The 16,019-nt window shown below is 44.9% G+C and overlaps 1 protein-coding gene across 2 annotated transcripts; it reads right to left on the bottom strand.

The window, feature by feature from the left end:
- Positions 1-166: 166 nt before the first annotated feature.
- On the bottom strand, positions 167-14,375 carry AKTIP (AKT interacting protein). 2 transcript variants are annotated; one of them, XM_040074928.2, is made up of 10 exons: positions 14,291-14,375; positions 10,108-10,223; positions 8,637-8,842; positions 7,077-7,141; positions 6,892-6,992; positions 5,549-5,637; positions 5,379-5,477; positions 5,059-5,166; positions 4,439-4,499; positions 167-1,889 (listed from the first exon to the last, which is right to left on the bottom strand). In XM_040074928.2, the coding sequence occupies exons 2-10, from the start codon at positions 10,147-10,149 to the stop codon at positions 1,779-1,781; spliced, it is 882 nt and encodes a 293-aa protein (XP_039930862.1). In that variant the 5' UTR covers positions 10,150-10,223; positions 14,291-14,375; the 3' UTR covers positions 167-1,778. The 2 variants fall into 2 exon arrangements, with proteins under 2 accessions (XP_039930862.1, XP_039930863.1); XM_040074929.2 differs by having other exon boundaries at positions 167-1,886.
- Positions 14,376-16,019: the final 1,644 nt, after the last annotated feature.

Here is a 16,019-nt window from a genome sequence, read left to right as displayed (position 1 = left end):
TCCGGTTTAGCCCCAGGCCTGCCCCTGCCCGAGCAATTCATGTGCCCAAGGCCAGGCCCATCATCTCCTTCACACCACCAAACCTTTAACTAAAACCTTGCCCCAGGTAAGCCTGCAGCATTTCAGTTTCAGCTTTCCCAATAAAAGACAACAGCAGTAACAGAACTCATTTCACAGTATTTTAGTGGCAACATTCCAGGCCAGTACAAGCACCCTCAAACTTTTCCCACATCCTTTCTTTGAAAGGCATGCAGCAGCACTTTTCCAGGCAATACAAACTCACCCTCAAATCAGTTCCTCCATTCCTGTCTTCTACTGCAAATCTGATCAGGCAGTGGCAATTCTTAGGTGCTTTCAATTCCTCATAACCTGCCAGGTGTCCAGAATACTGAGGCTCTTGGGACATTAATGTCACTCAGAACACCGATGGAAGCAAGTGCCACAAAACCATCTGGTTTTTCTGTCATTGACTGCGTGACACTACTGGGAAATTGTCTATCTCCTTAGAAGCCAAGAAGTTGTTTTCAAAGAGAACAGTTTGCAAGTGACCAGTGAATTTAACGTGTCAGCTAAAAACAAAACCCAAAAAGACTCAACACAAACCCCACATCACTGCCCACCCTCCCAAAACACCACTACAGGGTGTTCCAAGGCAGTTGGTTGGCACTAATGCCAGGAGTACAAAGGGAGTCAAAGAAAAAGCAGCCCAGCTCCAAGGGGTTAACACTACAGGTTTTGATTAGGACAGTCCTGGGAGGCAAGAAAAGGCATCACACCAGGCTGGGGCATTAGGAGGACTGTGCCCCAAGTTCACTCAAACTTTGGAGAGGTTTTCCTGTGTGTGGAACACGAGTCCCTTCTGTACACCCCACGAGCATCACAAACACCTATGCAGACAAGTACCTGTGTGGCCAGGTGCTCCCACTCTTCACTAAGTGTCCACAGCACAGACTAACAGGGACAAAAGCTAGAGCACATTCAGTTTAAGATGTCACTATTAACACACATTAGTCAAGATATCCTAAGAAATGCCCTGGACACCTAGGGAAATCTAAAACCCTCTAAGACTTTATTAGCTCAAGAGACAACCATTAAAAGCTTTGATTTTAGTGTTTCTGTACAAAAAGTCTAACAAGGCTGACATTCTGCTTTCACCCTGTCAGACTAATGTGTGCTTTAGTGACAGTATCCATTTACAAATCAATAATACATCATACATCATCCCCAGCTTTACTTCTGGAAAGTGCTAAATGGAGTCAATGAACCGTCTATTTACAATTTCAAATCCTAACATATTTACAATAGAAACCAAAAGTATTTAAAACCATTAAATATAGTGTTTAACTCTGCTATATTAGTTTACATGAACACAGCTTAACTCTGGCATCGTATTTCCAATACTAATATTTCCGCCAGTAATTTAAGATTCTTCTTAAAAAATTGCTATTCCTGGAGGGAAAAAAATAAAAGCTTAAAAACCAACCCAAAACCTCCAGGCATTTCAGAGCCCTGAGGAATTACCCATCCTAGACAGTCTTCAGGTAGAAGCACTGTAGTGTTCAAAAGAGACTTCCAAACTCCAGGCAAGCCTTTAAAACCTAATGCATATGTAAAACATTAAGAGTCAGTAATCCATTGAACAGGTTTACTGGAGTCACTGCTACCATTCGGGTTTTACTAATCCGTAGTCAAGAAGGAAACTGCTGCTTTGCTGTTTCTCCCTCCGTTCCATTCCCTCCACCCCCAGAAAGTGTTCTGTGCACCAGTGTCCAGGACAGCTAAGTGGGCATCGTCTTCTCTTCTTTGCTGAAGGGCTGCACCGAGCCAGGCTTCACCCAGGACAGGCCAGAGACGTGCATGCTTTTACAGTGCTGATCTTCCGGCTTCTTCTGGGGAGAACAAAGTTAAAGTTACAATTTTTAGACACCCAAACTTTCTCAACTCCCCTCCATCCATTTTACTTTTAGCAAATACAGGCACAAAAGAGGCTTGCACCATTTCCTCTCCTCAAAGAAGAACAGTAAGATGGCCATTAGTTGAATTTCTGGGAATGGGTGTGGCATCTGCAGCACTACCCTGACACTACAGGAATTTCAAGGACTTTGCTTGGGTACAGCTGCCCTATCCCACCTCTTTTTGCCTGGAGGACCCAGCCCAGCCTCACTGCACTGCTCTTCACCACATTTCTTGGTTCTACAGAACAAAGTGTCAATCCAAACCCCCTGCCAGCACCACACCTGTAGCTCTGCCTGGCAATGTTGGGTGTGCTGGGGAGGAGCACTGCACCCCACAGGTGGTTGGGAATCCAAATTAATGTGCCAAAGCAGCAATGAATGCCTCTGCTAAACATGGGAGTTTCCTAATGCTTTCCAAGGATGGTCCTATCTTTCCCTTCCCTCAACATTTGTCACAGTTAAGTGCTTGAACAGCAATTATTATCCAACAGTGCAACAAACATTTTGAACTGACTACTGCAATTTAGAAGACGGAAAAAAAAAAAGGCTTCAAATTGACGAAGAAAGATACAACTTGGAGCATCTGTAGATTCAATGGGGTTAGAGATCAGTAAATTAGACATCTACTCTAGCTAGCCAAAGCAAGAAAAGCTTCAGTGCTATTTTAATACCAGGAAGTGTACAACCACTACATCACACCTGGAATTAAGTGTTGAGCTCTACAAAGTGATAATTGCATGAGCAGACTTGGTTGTAACATGGAAAGTCTTTTACTTGACAAAGTAAATTAAGGCAGCAGGCCAAGACCCTGCACCTCTGCCCCTCCCCGTGCTTTGTGCCAAAGGTGACAGCGTGTGACAGACCTGGCATAGCACGTTGGACAACAGCAAGCAAGAGGGATGAGTTAAGCCTGAGCCTGGCAGTGGCAGCCGCCTCTCCCATGCTGCACACAGGAACCACACCTTGGAAAAGCCAAGTGCTCAGCAGGGAACTGGGACATCATTGCCCTTCCTGAACAGCCTAGCTGTTTCCCAAGGAATAGGAATTCAGGGGTAATAAACAAACACCCAGGACTGGAAGAAGGCTTGGGAACTCATTTTTACAGGGAATGTTCTCAGCTACACTGACATTTTGAGAAACATCTACAGCACAGAAGTTGGGCCATTCCTATCAACAAACGACTGGAACAACTAAGTACCATGCACACAATAGATACTGAAGATGTTTGTTTTCACCTGAAAGCAAATCAGACATCTCCAAAGAATAAAAGACAAAAGAAAGGTCACTGTTGGCTATCAGTCTCTGAGACATCAGACCCTTACCATCTCAAGCACTCTGACCTGTTATTTCTCTTTGATTTAAAGGATAAGAAGGAGGTGAAAAATGAAGGAAAAAGGGATGAGAAAAAGTATTGAAACTACTTCTTAAGTTTTGTAAGAACATCAAGAAATCAATCTGGCCAAAATATTTTCCTGTGTGTTCCAAGGCTCTAATGTGACCCTGGCAGTTGGGAGCACTGCCGCACTGAGCTCAGGCAGTGTATTGTATTAAGATATAAACCTCATTCGTGCCAGGAGACATGCAAGGACGTGAGGTAAAGCTTGCAGTGCGGAAGACAAGTTCGACTGACAAAAAAATAATTTTTCATTACACAAAACCCCAGCAAACCATAACACAGCTTTAGGCCAAGTCAGTAACCAAAACATTCAGAGCACATTTCCTTGCCAGCCCAGCTATGACAGCAGCCACTGTTTCAGAAACCCTTTGTACTACAAGTGGATTGACTTGCCAGGCCACTCAGCACAGACTCAGAATTGCTGTGTGCCAGCTCCTGTCAAGTGCAAAGCAGTAATTACAAAAACAAAACATGAATAGTCCAAATCCCAAATCACATCCTATCACCCATCAGGTGAAAGCTCTATGAGCCAACATGTTCTTGCTCCGTCAGTAAGAGCAGTCTGTGACGGAGGGAACTCCCAGCACCCTCTGGTGAGCTGGTATCTCATCAGAAATCAGCAGCCATTAGAGAAGTGAGCAAGAGACTGTGCTTGTGCTGCTTCAGAAACTTTGCAAGGAGAAAAGTGCTGAAGCTTTGATTCAATAATGAAAGATCCCTCAACAGAAGAAAACAAAGAAGCTGGGTACTGCCAGGTAATGCGGAAATGGTAACAGCCATGACAAGTGCAGGACAAGCTAACAGGCTGCCAGTGAATCTCTTCATCCCTTCCATCCACAAACAACAAAAAAATCTGCTCTGTGCCAAGAGCTGTACTAACAAAGCTCTCTGGCTAAGTGACTAATTGCTTAACACACTGAAGTTAGAGCAGTGACATAACTGCTTCGTTAGGAGACCACAGCAGTTCCAGCATTCCTGCTGAGCCAAAAGAGGGGTGGGAAAAGGTCCCTCTAGTACACAGAGAATCTTTCTTCCTGTATCAGGCAATAAACCCCTCCTAGAGTGAAAATGTGAACTTTGCACGTACCTTCTGAGTCAACATCTTCTCTCTAGCTTCATCATGTATAGCTGGATTCCATGGAGAAAAACTATGGAAAAAGAATAGTTAACTCTTACTTGGCATTTTTTGCAAACTACAGCACAGAGAGAGCAGAAGGAAGTGATCTTCCTTAGTTTAGTTTGTTGAATTTTAAGTAAATTATAAGTGGCATTAAAACAAAGTTAAGAACTAAATTAATATTGTCATGGATCTTTTCAACAATAAACGTTTAGGTTTTCATTTCTGAGAACTGGAAATTCAGCACAAGTGACATGAAAAACCACTCACATTCACCATGAAGCTGACTGCTCCAGCCCCCATGCAGGCAAGCTTTAGAAGGATTTTACAACTCTGACCAAAGCTACAGTCATGCAAACTGAGCTGAGGAAAGCCAGAAAGCAGTATTAAATCATGGGCATTTCTGCCTGAGGGAGGTGGGTGCTTCAGGGCTTTCTGCTTCTTCTAAGGTTTGTTTGGTTATTATTTTGAGAATTTTTCCAAAACAAAAGCAGGTCACTTAGCCCGACAGAGAAAGGCTGCAATCAGCAGCAACACCAAAACTTGCTCTCAAAACATTAGGACAGGGTGAATTTCATCAGAGTACTCACATGATTGCATAGGGGTCCTCTATTTTGGGCTGATCAAATAAATGACTACTGCATAGTTTGACACTGTCTACCACTTTACTTTTGAATAGCTGAACATCCTTTTCATACCTGCAAGACAGAATAAAGTAGTGTTCAGTACTTGCAAGGAGCCACAAGTTTGCTCTAGAAGCACAGACTTGGCAAACCCCAACCTGAGTTCCTAACACAACCAAGTCCGGAGGTAGAGACCACGAGTGGACAGTTTTCCAAACCTCTTGCTCCTGCAAGCCTATGCCAAAAGCTCTTAAGAGGCCATGCCCATACACATGGAAGATACTCACAGCACTGCAGCCTCAGGGTTCAGAGGACTGGTTGTATCAATCTTGTAGAAGACTCTGCGAGCGTACATTAACACTTGCCATATGTGATTATGATTTCTCCTAAAAAGAACAAAGCACAATGAAGAATGGAAAAAACTCTTCCAATTATCCATCAGTTTGGCAGCACTAACCTCCATTTTGCAAATGCTCTTTTCACATCCAGTTCACCAGATACAGGGTCCACTAGTGGGTGGAAGACAGGCAGGTCGAAAACCAAGCGCTGCGTTACAAAAAAAAAAATCATTATGACAACTTCAATCCTAATGCTAACACCACTGGGTGAAGGTCAGTCAAATGTTCCAAATACTAATTGTTACTGTATTAAAAGAAAACAACTGCTAGTGATTGCTACCAGCTGTGAAACTGTAACCCAACACACCTGTGGAACATGCAAGGTCTTGTCCTCTCTTACATGATATCACCAAATCAGGAAACTAATCCAGTTAACTGAACAGGCACTAGTGCCAACACAGGTAATAATATCAGATAAGAACAGATTAAAGGAGTTTTTCTGGTTTAGCTATTTGTGACTGAAAGCTTTTTACATACTTGAGCTACAATCAATACTTTTCTTCTACCTTACACACTTTTAAGTAAACTGTGCTATGACACCTTGGTGTCTTCAGCCCCGTAGAGCTCATTTCCTCCAGAGTTCATTTTTCCAAACAAGAAGTGAGTCTCAAGAGAAAGGTTCTAAAGCCCTCTCCTAGCAAAACAATGTTGTCTGGCTAAGAGATACTAAAGTCTAACCTTAAAAGATACTGTTTGCTACTAGTTCTGTTCTTTTAGAGATGATAGCTTTACATAAAACTTGACACCAAGCAGGCAGCTACCCAACACAGCAGTTGTGTGCACCTGCCCTCAAATCTTCCTCTTAAAGAAGTGTGGCCAAGAGGACAAGCTGCTCTGAAGTGGCACACTGCCACAAAGTATTTTTTAATTTTTATTTTAAATTTGGTCTAATAACTTGGAAACTTTTCACAAAAAAGAAAGCAGAGATGGTATACACCATACTACCTATCTCCTTCTCCCTTTGCTTCAATGTTCTCCTCAAACTTTTAGTTCTTTGCTTCAACGTAATTTAGAAGAGACAATCAAGATATCCTGCAGTATTATAACAAGCACAGCACAGGTGTCTGGATTTTACATTCCATTATATCACCACTTAGAATTCTAATACCCCTTTTAAGGGCTTCAAGTCTAAGTTCCTGCTGAGGAAGTAACAAATCAAGAGGTTGATTACTTAACACCCTAATATATCTGACCTCAGGAAGTTCACACCAGTCTCAGTAATCAGAGTAACGCAATTCCTCCACAGTGGGTTTGCAAATGTGTACAAGACATAGCAAATAAGCCAAATCAAGTGAACAAAATGAGTTCAAGGAAAAGGGAAGCTAAATGGTGTATCAGCTTCGACAAAAAGCCATACTTATACCACCAGGAAAGAAGAAAAAGCCAAGGCACAACCACTTACCGGGCAGTCTCCATCTGGGTAATTATCAGGAATATAGACAGTGAACTTAAACACACCATCCTGGTAGAGCCCATGTCTTATGAATATCACACCAAACCACACTGCAAGTGAGAAAGATTGCTTGAGTGAAAGAATTAAAAAAATGTATGTCTACAAAGCAATTTAAAAGTTAAATTGAAACTTACTTAAAGCTGATCGGTAGGAGGGCTGCACGTAGACACCTGGCAGCTTCTGCTTCACCACCAAGGTACTGCAATCAGAGTCAGCATTCAGAGAGCTCCACAACCACACTGACACAGCAAACACAGAATGCACCACCCACAGCCCAACAGGGCCTTCTTCCACAAACTCACTCCCAGTTCCCAAGGCTGCTCACAGAAGGTGACAAATATAGTGAAATCACACTCTTGCCCTCCTGCTTTTGGCACCACTCCACTTAAAGACTTACTAGCAGAGAACACTATTCCTCTTGATAAAACTCTTCTCTCAGTAGATGCATTTAATGTATGTCAGTACAGAAATTTACTATTTTCTACTGAGTCCCCAGTTTCAAAGTAAGGAAGAAAAAAAATCAGTAATTCTGAACACAGATTCACAATCAATTGTAGTTGCTGCTGAAACGTGACCAAACTTCAGCCTCAATTTTAAACAAGTAGCTCGCTATGCTGCTGAAAGATCAAGCTGAAATTACACTGGCAATGGCCAAAACAAAGCAAAAACCGAATTATTAACTTCACAGGTTTTCCAGTTACTTGGCATATGGATCCATTAAACTGAACTCTACATGCTTGCACAAATAAGCAACAACCTTAAAGCAAAACATTAACACAGTTCTCTGCTTACCATTTCCCTAGTATTTGTTATTAGTTCCCCAGTAATGAATTTGCATTATAGTACCAAAATATTTACTTATAAGAAAAACATCCTTCTCGAATTAAAAAGTCAGAGTCAATTCCTCAAAAAAGAGATAAATGTTTTAAGAGTTCTCACTTTCAATCTAACAGTTAAATACAAGAACTGAGACTCAGTGTTGCATAAGGACTCCAGGGATTTCATTCCAAAAGGCAGTACATACTTGGGAATCCAGCATGTCTATTACAGAGGAAGTCCTTTCAGCTCTGTAGCACTAACCAGTTATATAACTGGAAAGTTTATAGGACAGAGATTTTTATGCTCCCACAGCAGCCTAGAAATCACTAGACTGGGTGAAATGCAACTACTCCCTCATAAGTTTTGTATTAAATATCACAGAAATGAACATAGACTTCCCAACATCCACTTGATCAGCTGTATCAGGCAGTGTTCAAGTGTTTCATGTGACAACTGAAGGAAGCTCCCACATCCTCTGTTAGATAGCACCATATATTCATAAGCACCTTCCCACTCGACATCTGCTTGTTTCTATTTTAATACTTGTTTCAAATATTTGGTATTTCTGACCAAAAAGCCATTAGGATAACTGGTCAGGATACCTAAACTCACAATGTGTTTACTTCAAGATTAAGAAATGTAGTAATTCAGAGAATGACATCTAAAAATGCCCCTTAAAATCTCATCTTTCATCTCTCTTTCTGCCTCAAGAGATCAAGACTGCTGCTCCAGAAAAAGAACTCTGCAGACAACATTTTACTGCCTTCAAGGACTATGACAGAGACACCATAGAAGAACTAGGCCCCTGCAGGGCTTTTTCCCCAATGAAGCATAAGCCCAGTGACCTAAAAAAGATGGTAAAAGTGAAAACCTACAATTCTGCAAGTAGAGAGTATTCCAAATAAAAGGGCCCATAAGAAGCATGTGTTCCATTTGTGGACTGGGAGGAGGTGGCAGGTGAAGCAGGCTTGGTTATTGGCACTGCATTCTTTGGGATAGAAGGCAACTGTTTCTTTGCAGAGGCTCGCAGGGGACTGGTTCGGAGCTCTCCACTCAATGCTTTCTCTTCAGTGTCAGATCTCTGTCAAATCAAGGGAGAACCATGAGATCACAGGCCATATTTCAGACACATTTAACATATGAACATATTTTAACACAGGTTTAAACCAAACTGTGGTAATTACAAGTTAGGCCAATGAAACATATCTTGGGTCTTGGTGATCTATTGCTTGAGGAAGGGCATGGAGGGCTGTCCCTTTGCATTTTATTTTTAAATACACTTTTGTTCAAGTTAACACAAACTACAAGTACAAAAGTATTCAATGCTGGATAGGAAATCTGCAGATTAGGACAAATGCTTAAGGAGGCTTACATTTATTTAGAACCTGAAACCAGACAGTATACAACATCAGCTTACAAGTCAATCTATTTCTAGCACACAGTGCATCAAGATAAATCATTTCTACTGACAAGCATCCTTACACCATAGACTTCAAAGACTCTTTAAAAGCAGTGTAGTAAAACTGAGCTGAAAAACCCAAGTTTTATCTATTTCACTTTCTCCCTCTGCTTAAGACATCAACATAACACTTGGAACTGATCCTATAGCTCCCCCCCACAGCAAAAGAATCACCACTTGGCAGTTGTATCAAGATTAAATAGTTTTACTATAAGAACCTTTCTAGGCCTTTGCTGCCTTTTCTTGAAAGAAAAAAACCACTGCCAACAAACACTGTACTACTCAGAGACCCCAGAATCACTCTATAGAGTGCCAAGAGAAGTGTGCAGGCGACAGACTGGTGCTTAGGCTACGTGTGGTGACTAAAGGCAGGATTTAAGAGAAGGAGTTTTGAAGGGTCCAAGACCTGTACTAGTAACAATGCTTCATGACCAATGTTACATAATTTTCCCTATTACTGACCACCTGGGAAGTGATTCACCCTAGAACTCCCATGCTTTCATTACTGTTACAATCTCAAGTAGCAACAGCACTACGGAGGCATAGTTTTGTCAAAGCTCATTGCACATGCTATGGCTAAGCTCTATACAAGCACTAAAACATCCTAATAAAAAAGTGTTTCCGTCACTTGAACAAAATTGTTTCCCATTTCCTATTTAAAGATGCTTCCGATAAAAAAAGTCAACAAATTCTGGAGTACACTCTGTGCACAGGCACATTCCAGTTAACACAGCTCAAAGCTAGTTTACACTTTTACTGAAGGTGATCACAACCCTCGGGATAAATGCACAGTAAAACACCATTTGCAGATCACCTGATGTTTTTCCAGCACTGCTACCACCCCTCCCAAGCATGACAGCACTTTCAGGCATCCATTCATTAAATACCTTGCGCACAGAACCTGTAGACATGCTCCAGAAAGGGTTCATAACGTGTATTCCAAATAAAGGGCTGGCACTTTTTGGTGTTTTCAGAGTGTCCTCAGGCCCTTTGGATTTATCACCTAAAAGTACACAGAATGAACATGCATTTAATAGATAAACAGGACTCAGTATATAAATAGGATTCAGATCTAATTCTGCAGTCAGCATTATCTTTCTGTAACTTCAGAAGAAAACTTCATGTGCCATTGTAAGACCAATAACAGTTAAAAATGCCAAAGCTCTATTATATGCTCCAGAAACATAACACATCTGGTTTTGCACCTGAATCTCCGCCTCCTTTCTGCTAGAAAAAGACTCTACATTCTGCATTCCACATTCATTTCACCAATGAGAAGAATCAAAAGGATCATCTCTTGGCTCAGTACAGTTCAGGAAGATCCTCTACAAATGCAAATATTAAAGTTATCACCTCCCTGTTTCAGTCCAGCACCAGACAGAACCATGGCCCTGCTAAGTGCTGTCCCTCACGGACACTGTTGACTTTGCACATTTCTGAAGTGTCCTAGTTTGAGAAATTCTCTGTCATTCCCAGTGACAGAGATGATCCTTTCATTGAGTTTGCATCATGTATGTGTCATTTTGTTTTCATCTGCATTGGAACACCACCAGGAATAGACAAAGCCATAGAGCACAGAAGTTTCTCTGTGGCTTATTTAATGGTTTCATTATGAGCACTAAGGCTTAGTGTTCTTTAGATCAGCAGCCCAATAACAAGGACTTCAGCACTATTGGAGTTTCAGTGTCATCTACTGTGTATGTCCTTGCTTTCTTCTCCTTTTTAAGTCTTGCTATTGCTCGTTCAAGAACTCTGATCCATAGCACCTCTTGTCTGGCACACCCTATTGCCTCCACTCTTTTTCCTCTCCAGTTCTCCTACTTTCCTTCCTCATCTCACCCTCCCATTTTTGGCTCCATCACATAAGGTTTTGAGGCACTTTAGTCAGTTTCTTTAATAGAAAGTTGCAAAACATGGATCAAAAAGCTAATGTGATGTGAGAGAGACAGAGCCAGTGACACAGGTTTCTATTGTGGTCAACACCACATTTTTACTACATTAAGGAAGGCAGCATCTGTTCACCATTGGTTTGATTAGTTAATAGAGAAAATGGAAACATTATGACCAAAATCTTCCTAAAATTAAAATAAGTGCCAATCTTATTAAAAAACAAAACAACACAATAACAAAAAACCCACCCCAGACTATTTACCCAAACAAAGTCTAGGAATTCTAAAATTTAAAAGAAACATCAATATCAAATCATAGCTTCTATGCTATGCAGTAGGCAAGCATTCAAAATAATGCAAGTACCTTTCAGAAAAAGTGATGAAAAATAATTAATTTTCCCACACAAAATCATCACAAACACTCCAATGAACAACAGGTACCTCCAGGTATTTTTTCCCCTTCAGCAGACAGAGTTTCACAACATTGTGAGCCACTGAAGAGAGAAAGTCAAAGCACAGCTACTGCGCTGTGAGAGCAGGGAGAAGATGTTTTCACTTTTCCCCATCTCTTGTCTGGAAAGCAGAGTCATGCCACAGGGCTGTGCCACAGGCTTTTCCATCAAACCAGCCAGACTAAGTAAGACAGGAAGACACTGGGCCAGGAAGGTACGAGACATTTCCTTGGGAAACTGTGGTGTAACCAGAGGGTGGAGGAACTGACACACAAAGAGCACCTGAGCGCTCCAGCTCTGACAAGAGGGAAAAGTGCTGGAAGCTGAGGTACAGGCTGGAAGACAAATAGCTGGAATCTGGAGTGATTACGGGATTGGAGCAGGATTAGTTTGTTTGTTTTGGGCCGGTGTTTTTTACAACTAGGTAATAGAGGCTGCATTATCCCGGAACCAGATCCAGGAGGAAAGGAGTCAGCAGGACAAAGAATGACACACGTAGGTAAAAAAACCAGCCCAACCTATTCCCAGGGAAACAGGGAACTTTTCTAGAAGCTTGGTACCTGCTGTTAGATGCAGTTCAGTCACCAGATCTACCCTTCAGAAAGCAGCTATGTATCTCAGTATACTTCTAGCTTTGCCTACTTACATGCTATTAAGAGCAAATAAAACAGTATTTTTAGCTCTAGTTAAGCTAAATAAGAACTTCCACAGATTGTCTTGCACAGACGTCTTTTATCCAGTTGCTTGCCATACATAGTATCATCCTAAATTTATTGTTAAACTGCCTCCAGTCTCATACCTCTGTTAAAATACTGTTTACAGCAGACAACTCAGAACCTCAGTAAAAGTTTCCCAGAGGAGGGCCATTTAAGAGACCTTTCAAGGTGTTTTAAGAGTTTACTTCTAACCACATTCACTCCCATGCAGCAAGGAAGTGGGAAACTATAGCTCTAAAGGAAATTCATCCACAACTGCTTATGCTCTCTAGTACCTTCGCCTTGCAATCTACCACCCATCGTTAATCACAGAAATTATTAAAATCAGTACTGAGCACAAGAACCAAGTAACAGCAAATTCACATTAGACTGCCTATCTTACTTCTCACTGTGTTTGCAGCAGACAAGGGACAGCCAAGTCCTGATATCATTAAGTGGAATTTCTAGGCAGTTTAGGCATTCACTCCTACACAGGGCTCAGTGTCTACCCCAAGGCACCCACCATTACGGTATGTTCCAGTGCTGTAACTACTAAAACCATCAGCTTCCCAAAATAACCCAATACTCTCTCCTCATTTTATGGAAAGGGAATAAAAACATTCAAAACCATCCCCCTCTCTCCTTTCACACTGTCAACATACACAGTACCTCATCCAGAAGCAGCTCGATAGTGTGCCACTCAGAAGTACATTCTACTGATTTCTCCTGCTTTAAAAATAACAAGTAACAGCAACCCTCCTAAGCTGTCCTCCTCCCACGGCTACCTTCTTCTCTAGTGCTTTCCTTTTAGTAAAACGGCAACTAAACAAAGACTACACACAAACTTCTGAAGAAACACTACTTCAAATATTGCTTCTTGGAAAGGCCTTTTGACTTATCCACAGCACCACACTGTGACCAAAAGCCACCTGCTGCCAGGATTAACTTCATGTCCACACTCCCCAGGTATGCAATATATGCCAGCAGTCAGAGCAAGTGTAAAGTCGCCTGATACTTCACCAGCACTTTAAAAGACTTCAGAAAAACAAAGCTATCACTAGCAAAACCGTAACATTAAAGTTCTTTGCTTTTGCATCTTTTCCTTCTCTAATCAGATATTCTCATCAAAAAAAGCCTCATTTTAACCACTGGCACAGTAGGTGTCATATTTTTCTCTTTTCACCAACATAGTTATTTGATCAAACAAAACACTAAAGCAATGTGAAGAAAACTTTATCTGCCTGGAACAGAGCACTCTTCTAAAGATTTTCTGGAAACATCAACAAATCAAAGGGAACTACTCCTACACCTGTGAGCAAACTGAGCTACCTCAGCAGAGCACCAGAGAACATTGCATGTTGCAGACACACTATTACGTGCTTGTGCAGCAAACGTAGCTGTCAGTTCATACTGGAACTTATTTCTCCCCAGCACAGCCACTCCTGACCTCCTTCGGACCCGAGGTCCTCGTTCACCCACACCTTAACCTGCCGGACAACAGGGGAGCCGCTGGTGGCGGTGAACAGGAACACTGACCAGTCGAGCCTGTTCGCCAACTCTTCCACAGGCGGGTTACACGTTCCATACTAACACCTGCTGCTACGAGTTCAGTACTCTAGGAAACTGCAATCTACGCCAACGAGACCCGCTCTTAGACACAGCAGCCTAAGGAACGTGGGGAGTTGGCCGGCCGAGCCCCCCAGCACAGGGCGCTCCAGAGGGAGCTGTCAGCCGGCGGGGCCGCGGCCGTGCGGCGGCGCGAAGCCGTTCTCAGGGCGGGGAGCAACGGACAGAGGGCTGGAAGCCGCCGGGCCGGGCCCCGCTGGCAGCCGCTCCGCGCCCGGCGCTGCCCGAGCCCGCGGTGCCCCTCGCACGCCGCGCGGGGCGGACACCCCAACGGCCCCTCCCGGCGGCAGGTGACGGCCCCGCGGGCGCAGACACCCCGCAGCCCCTCAGCGACACAACAGCCCCGCCGCCCTCCCGCGCCGCGGGCCCACCGCTTCCGTTCCGCCCGGCCAGGGCTCCGCCGCTCACCTGCGCGGCCAAGGCCCCGCCGCCGCCGCCGCCGCTCCCGCTACCCCCGGCACAGCCCCATTTACCGCCCGCCCCTCGGGCCGCACATCCGGGCCGCCCCCCGCGGCCAATCGGCGCCCGCCGCTCCCGGTCCCGCCCCGCGGCGCGGGCGGCGCGGCCGCAGCCGCCACTCACAGCTCGGGACGGGCCCTGACGCGCCGGGGCCGCCCCGGCTCCGTCACCGCGCGGGGCCGGCCGGGCGGGTGCTGCGGGCCCCGCCCCGCGCACGACAATTGGTCTCATGACCTGTCCGTCTCGTGGAGAGCGGACCAATGGGATCCCGCGGGTGCACCTGTCACTCTCTCCGCTGGCCGGACCCGCCGGGGGTGGAGCATAGAGAAATGAGCAGCTTTCATTGGTCGGCGGGGAGTGCGGAGACACGTGCCATTGGCCAGCGGGCCCGAAAGGCCGCCTGGGGCGGGGCCTGGGCTGTCCGGCACCGCCCCGTGCCCGAGCGCCGCCCGGCGGGGCCGCGGAGGGAGGAGGGTCGGGCCGAGGTCGGGCTGCGGGTGTGGGGTAGCGATAGCCGGGCTGCTGGGGCGAGCCGGGAAAGGGCGCGACAGGCGGGGCTGGGGCCGTGCCGTCCGTCACGGCCGCGCGGACACGTTCTCGCACCGGACAGCGAGGGGCAGCGGAACAGGCGCGCAGCGCTGCAGCTCGGTGATCACCGTGTCTGTGCCCAGAGGCATCCACTCAGCCTCTCCAAAATTTTACAGCTAACGCTGCCCGTATGAGCCAAGAGCCCCAGCCTCCTACTAGAGGTGACGTAATCAGTCATGGACTTTCGTCACTCCTTCTACAGGCTACTAAAAATGGACATTTTAAAAACATTTTCAACTCGATTTTTTTTTTTTTTTTTATTTTTATTTTTCCTCACAGAATCACAGGATGGGTCAGGTTGAAAAGGACCACTGTGGGAACATCTGATCCAGCCTCCCTGCTCAAGGAGAATTACCCAGAGCACAGGGTTGTGTCCAGCCAGTTCTGAATATCCGCAGTGAGGGAGACTCCACAGCCTCTGGCCAGTCTGTTCTGTGCTCGGACCCTGCACAGCAAAGAAGCCCTTGCTCGTGTCCAGGTGGAACTTCCTGGGCATCAGCTCCTGCCCCTTCCTCCTGTCCCGTTGCTGGGCACCACCGAGCAGGGCCTGGTCCCTGCTCGGAGCCCTCGCTGCAGACAGGGACAGACAGGGCTGAGGGTCCCTCTCAGCCATCTCCTCTCGAAGGTGATCAGCCCCGGCCCCCTCAGCCTTTCCCTGTAAGAAAGACGCTCCAGTCCCTTGATCATCTTTGCTGGATGGCCCCGCTCCGGGGGCTCCATGCCTCTGGTGCCGAGGAGCCCAGAACTGGCCACGGCGCTCCAGCTGTGCTTCAGCAGGGCTGAGCAGTGGGGCAGGATAACCCCCCAATCTTCCTGATGCACCCCAGCATCCCACTGCCCTTACTGGCCACAGGAACACACTTGCTGGCACATTTTAAACCTCCTTTTTAAATTAACAACACCGGCATCTGATACTATTGCTGAGCAGGTACCTCCACACACAGTGTAAATTTATATTAATACATGCACACAGATATGCATACAAAATATGCCTCTAAAATTTGCTGAAGAAAAGGAGGAAAAAAGAACGAACCTCAGGAGTTAGTTTTTATTTGTAATTACACTTTTTCTTAGCCCAGTAGAACAATTT

Source organism: Hirundo rustica, chromosome 11 (assembly GCF_015227805.2).
Source record: "Hirundo rustica isolate bHirRus1 chromosome 11, bHirRus1.pri.v3, whole genome shotgun sequence".
In the NCBI taxonomy this organism is placed as follows: domain Eukaryota; kingdom Metazoa; phylum Chordata; class Aves; order Passeriformes; family Hirundinidae; genus Hirundo; species Hirundo rustica.
This window is presented reverse-complemented; position numbering and strand designations above follow the sequence as displayed.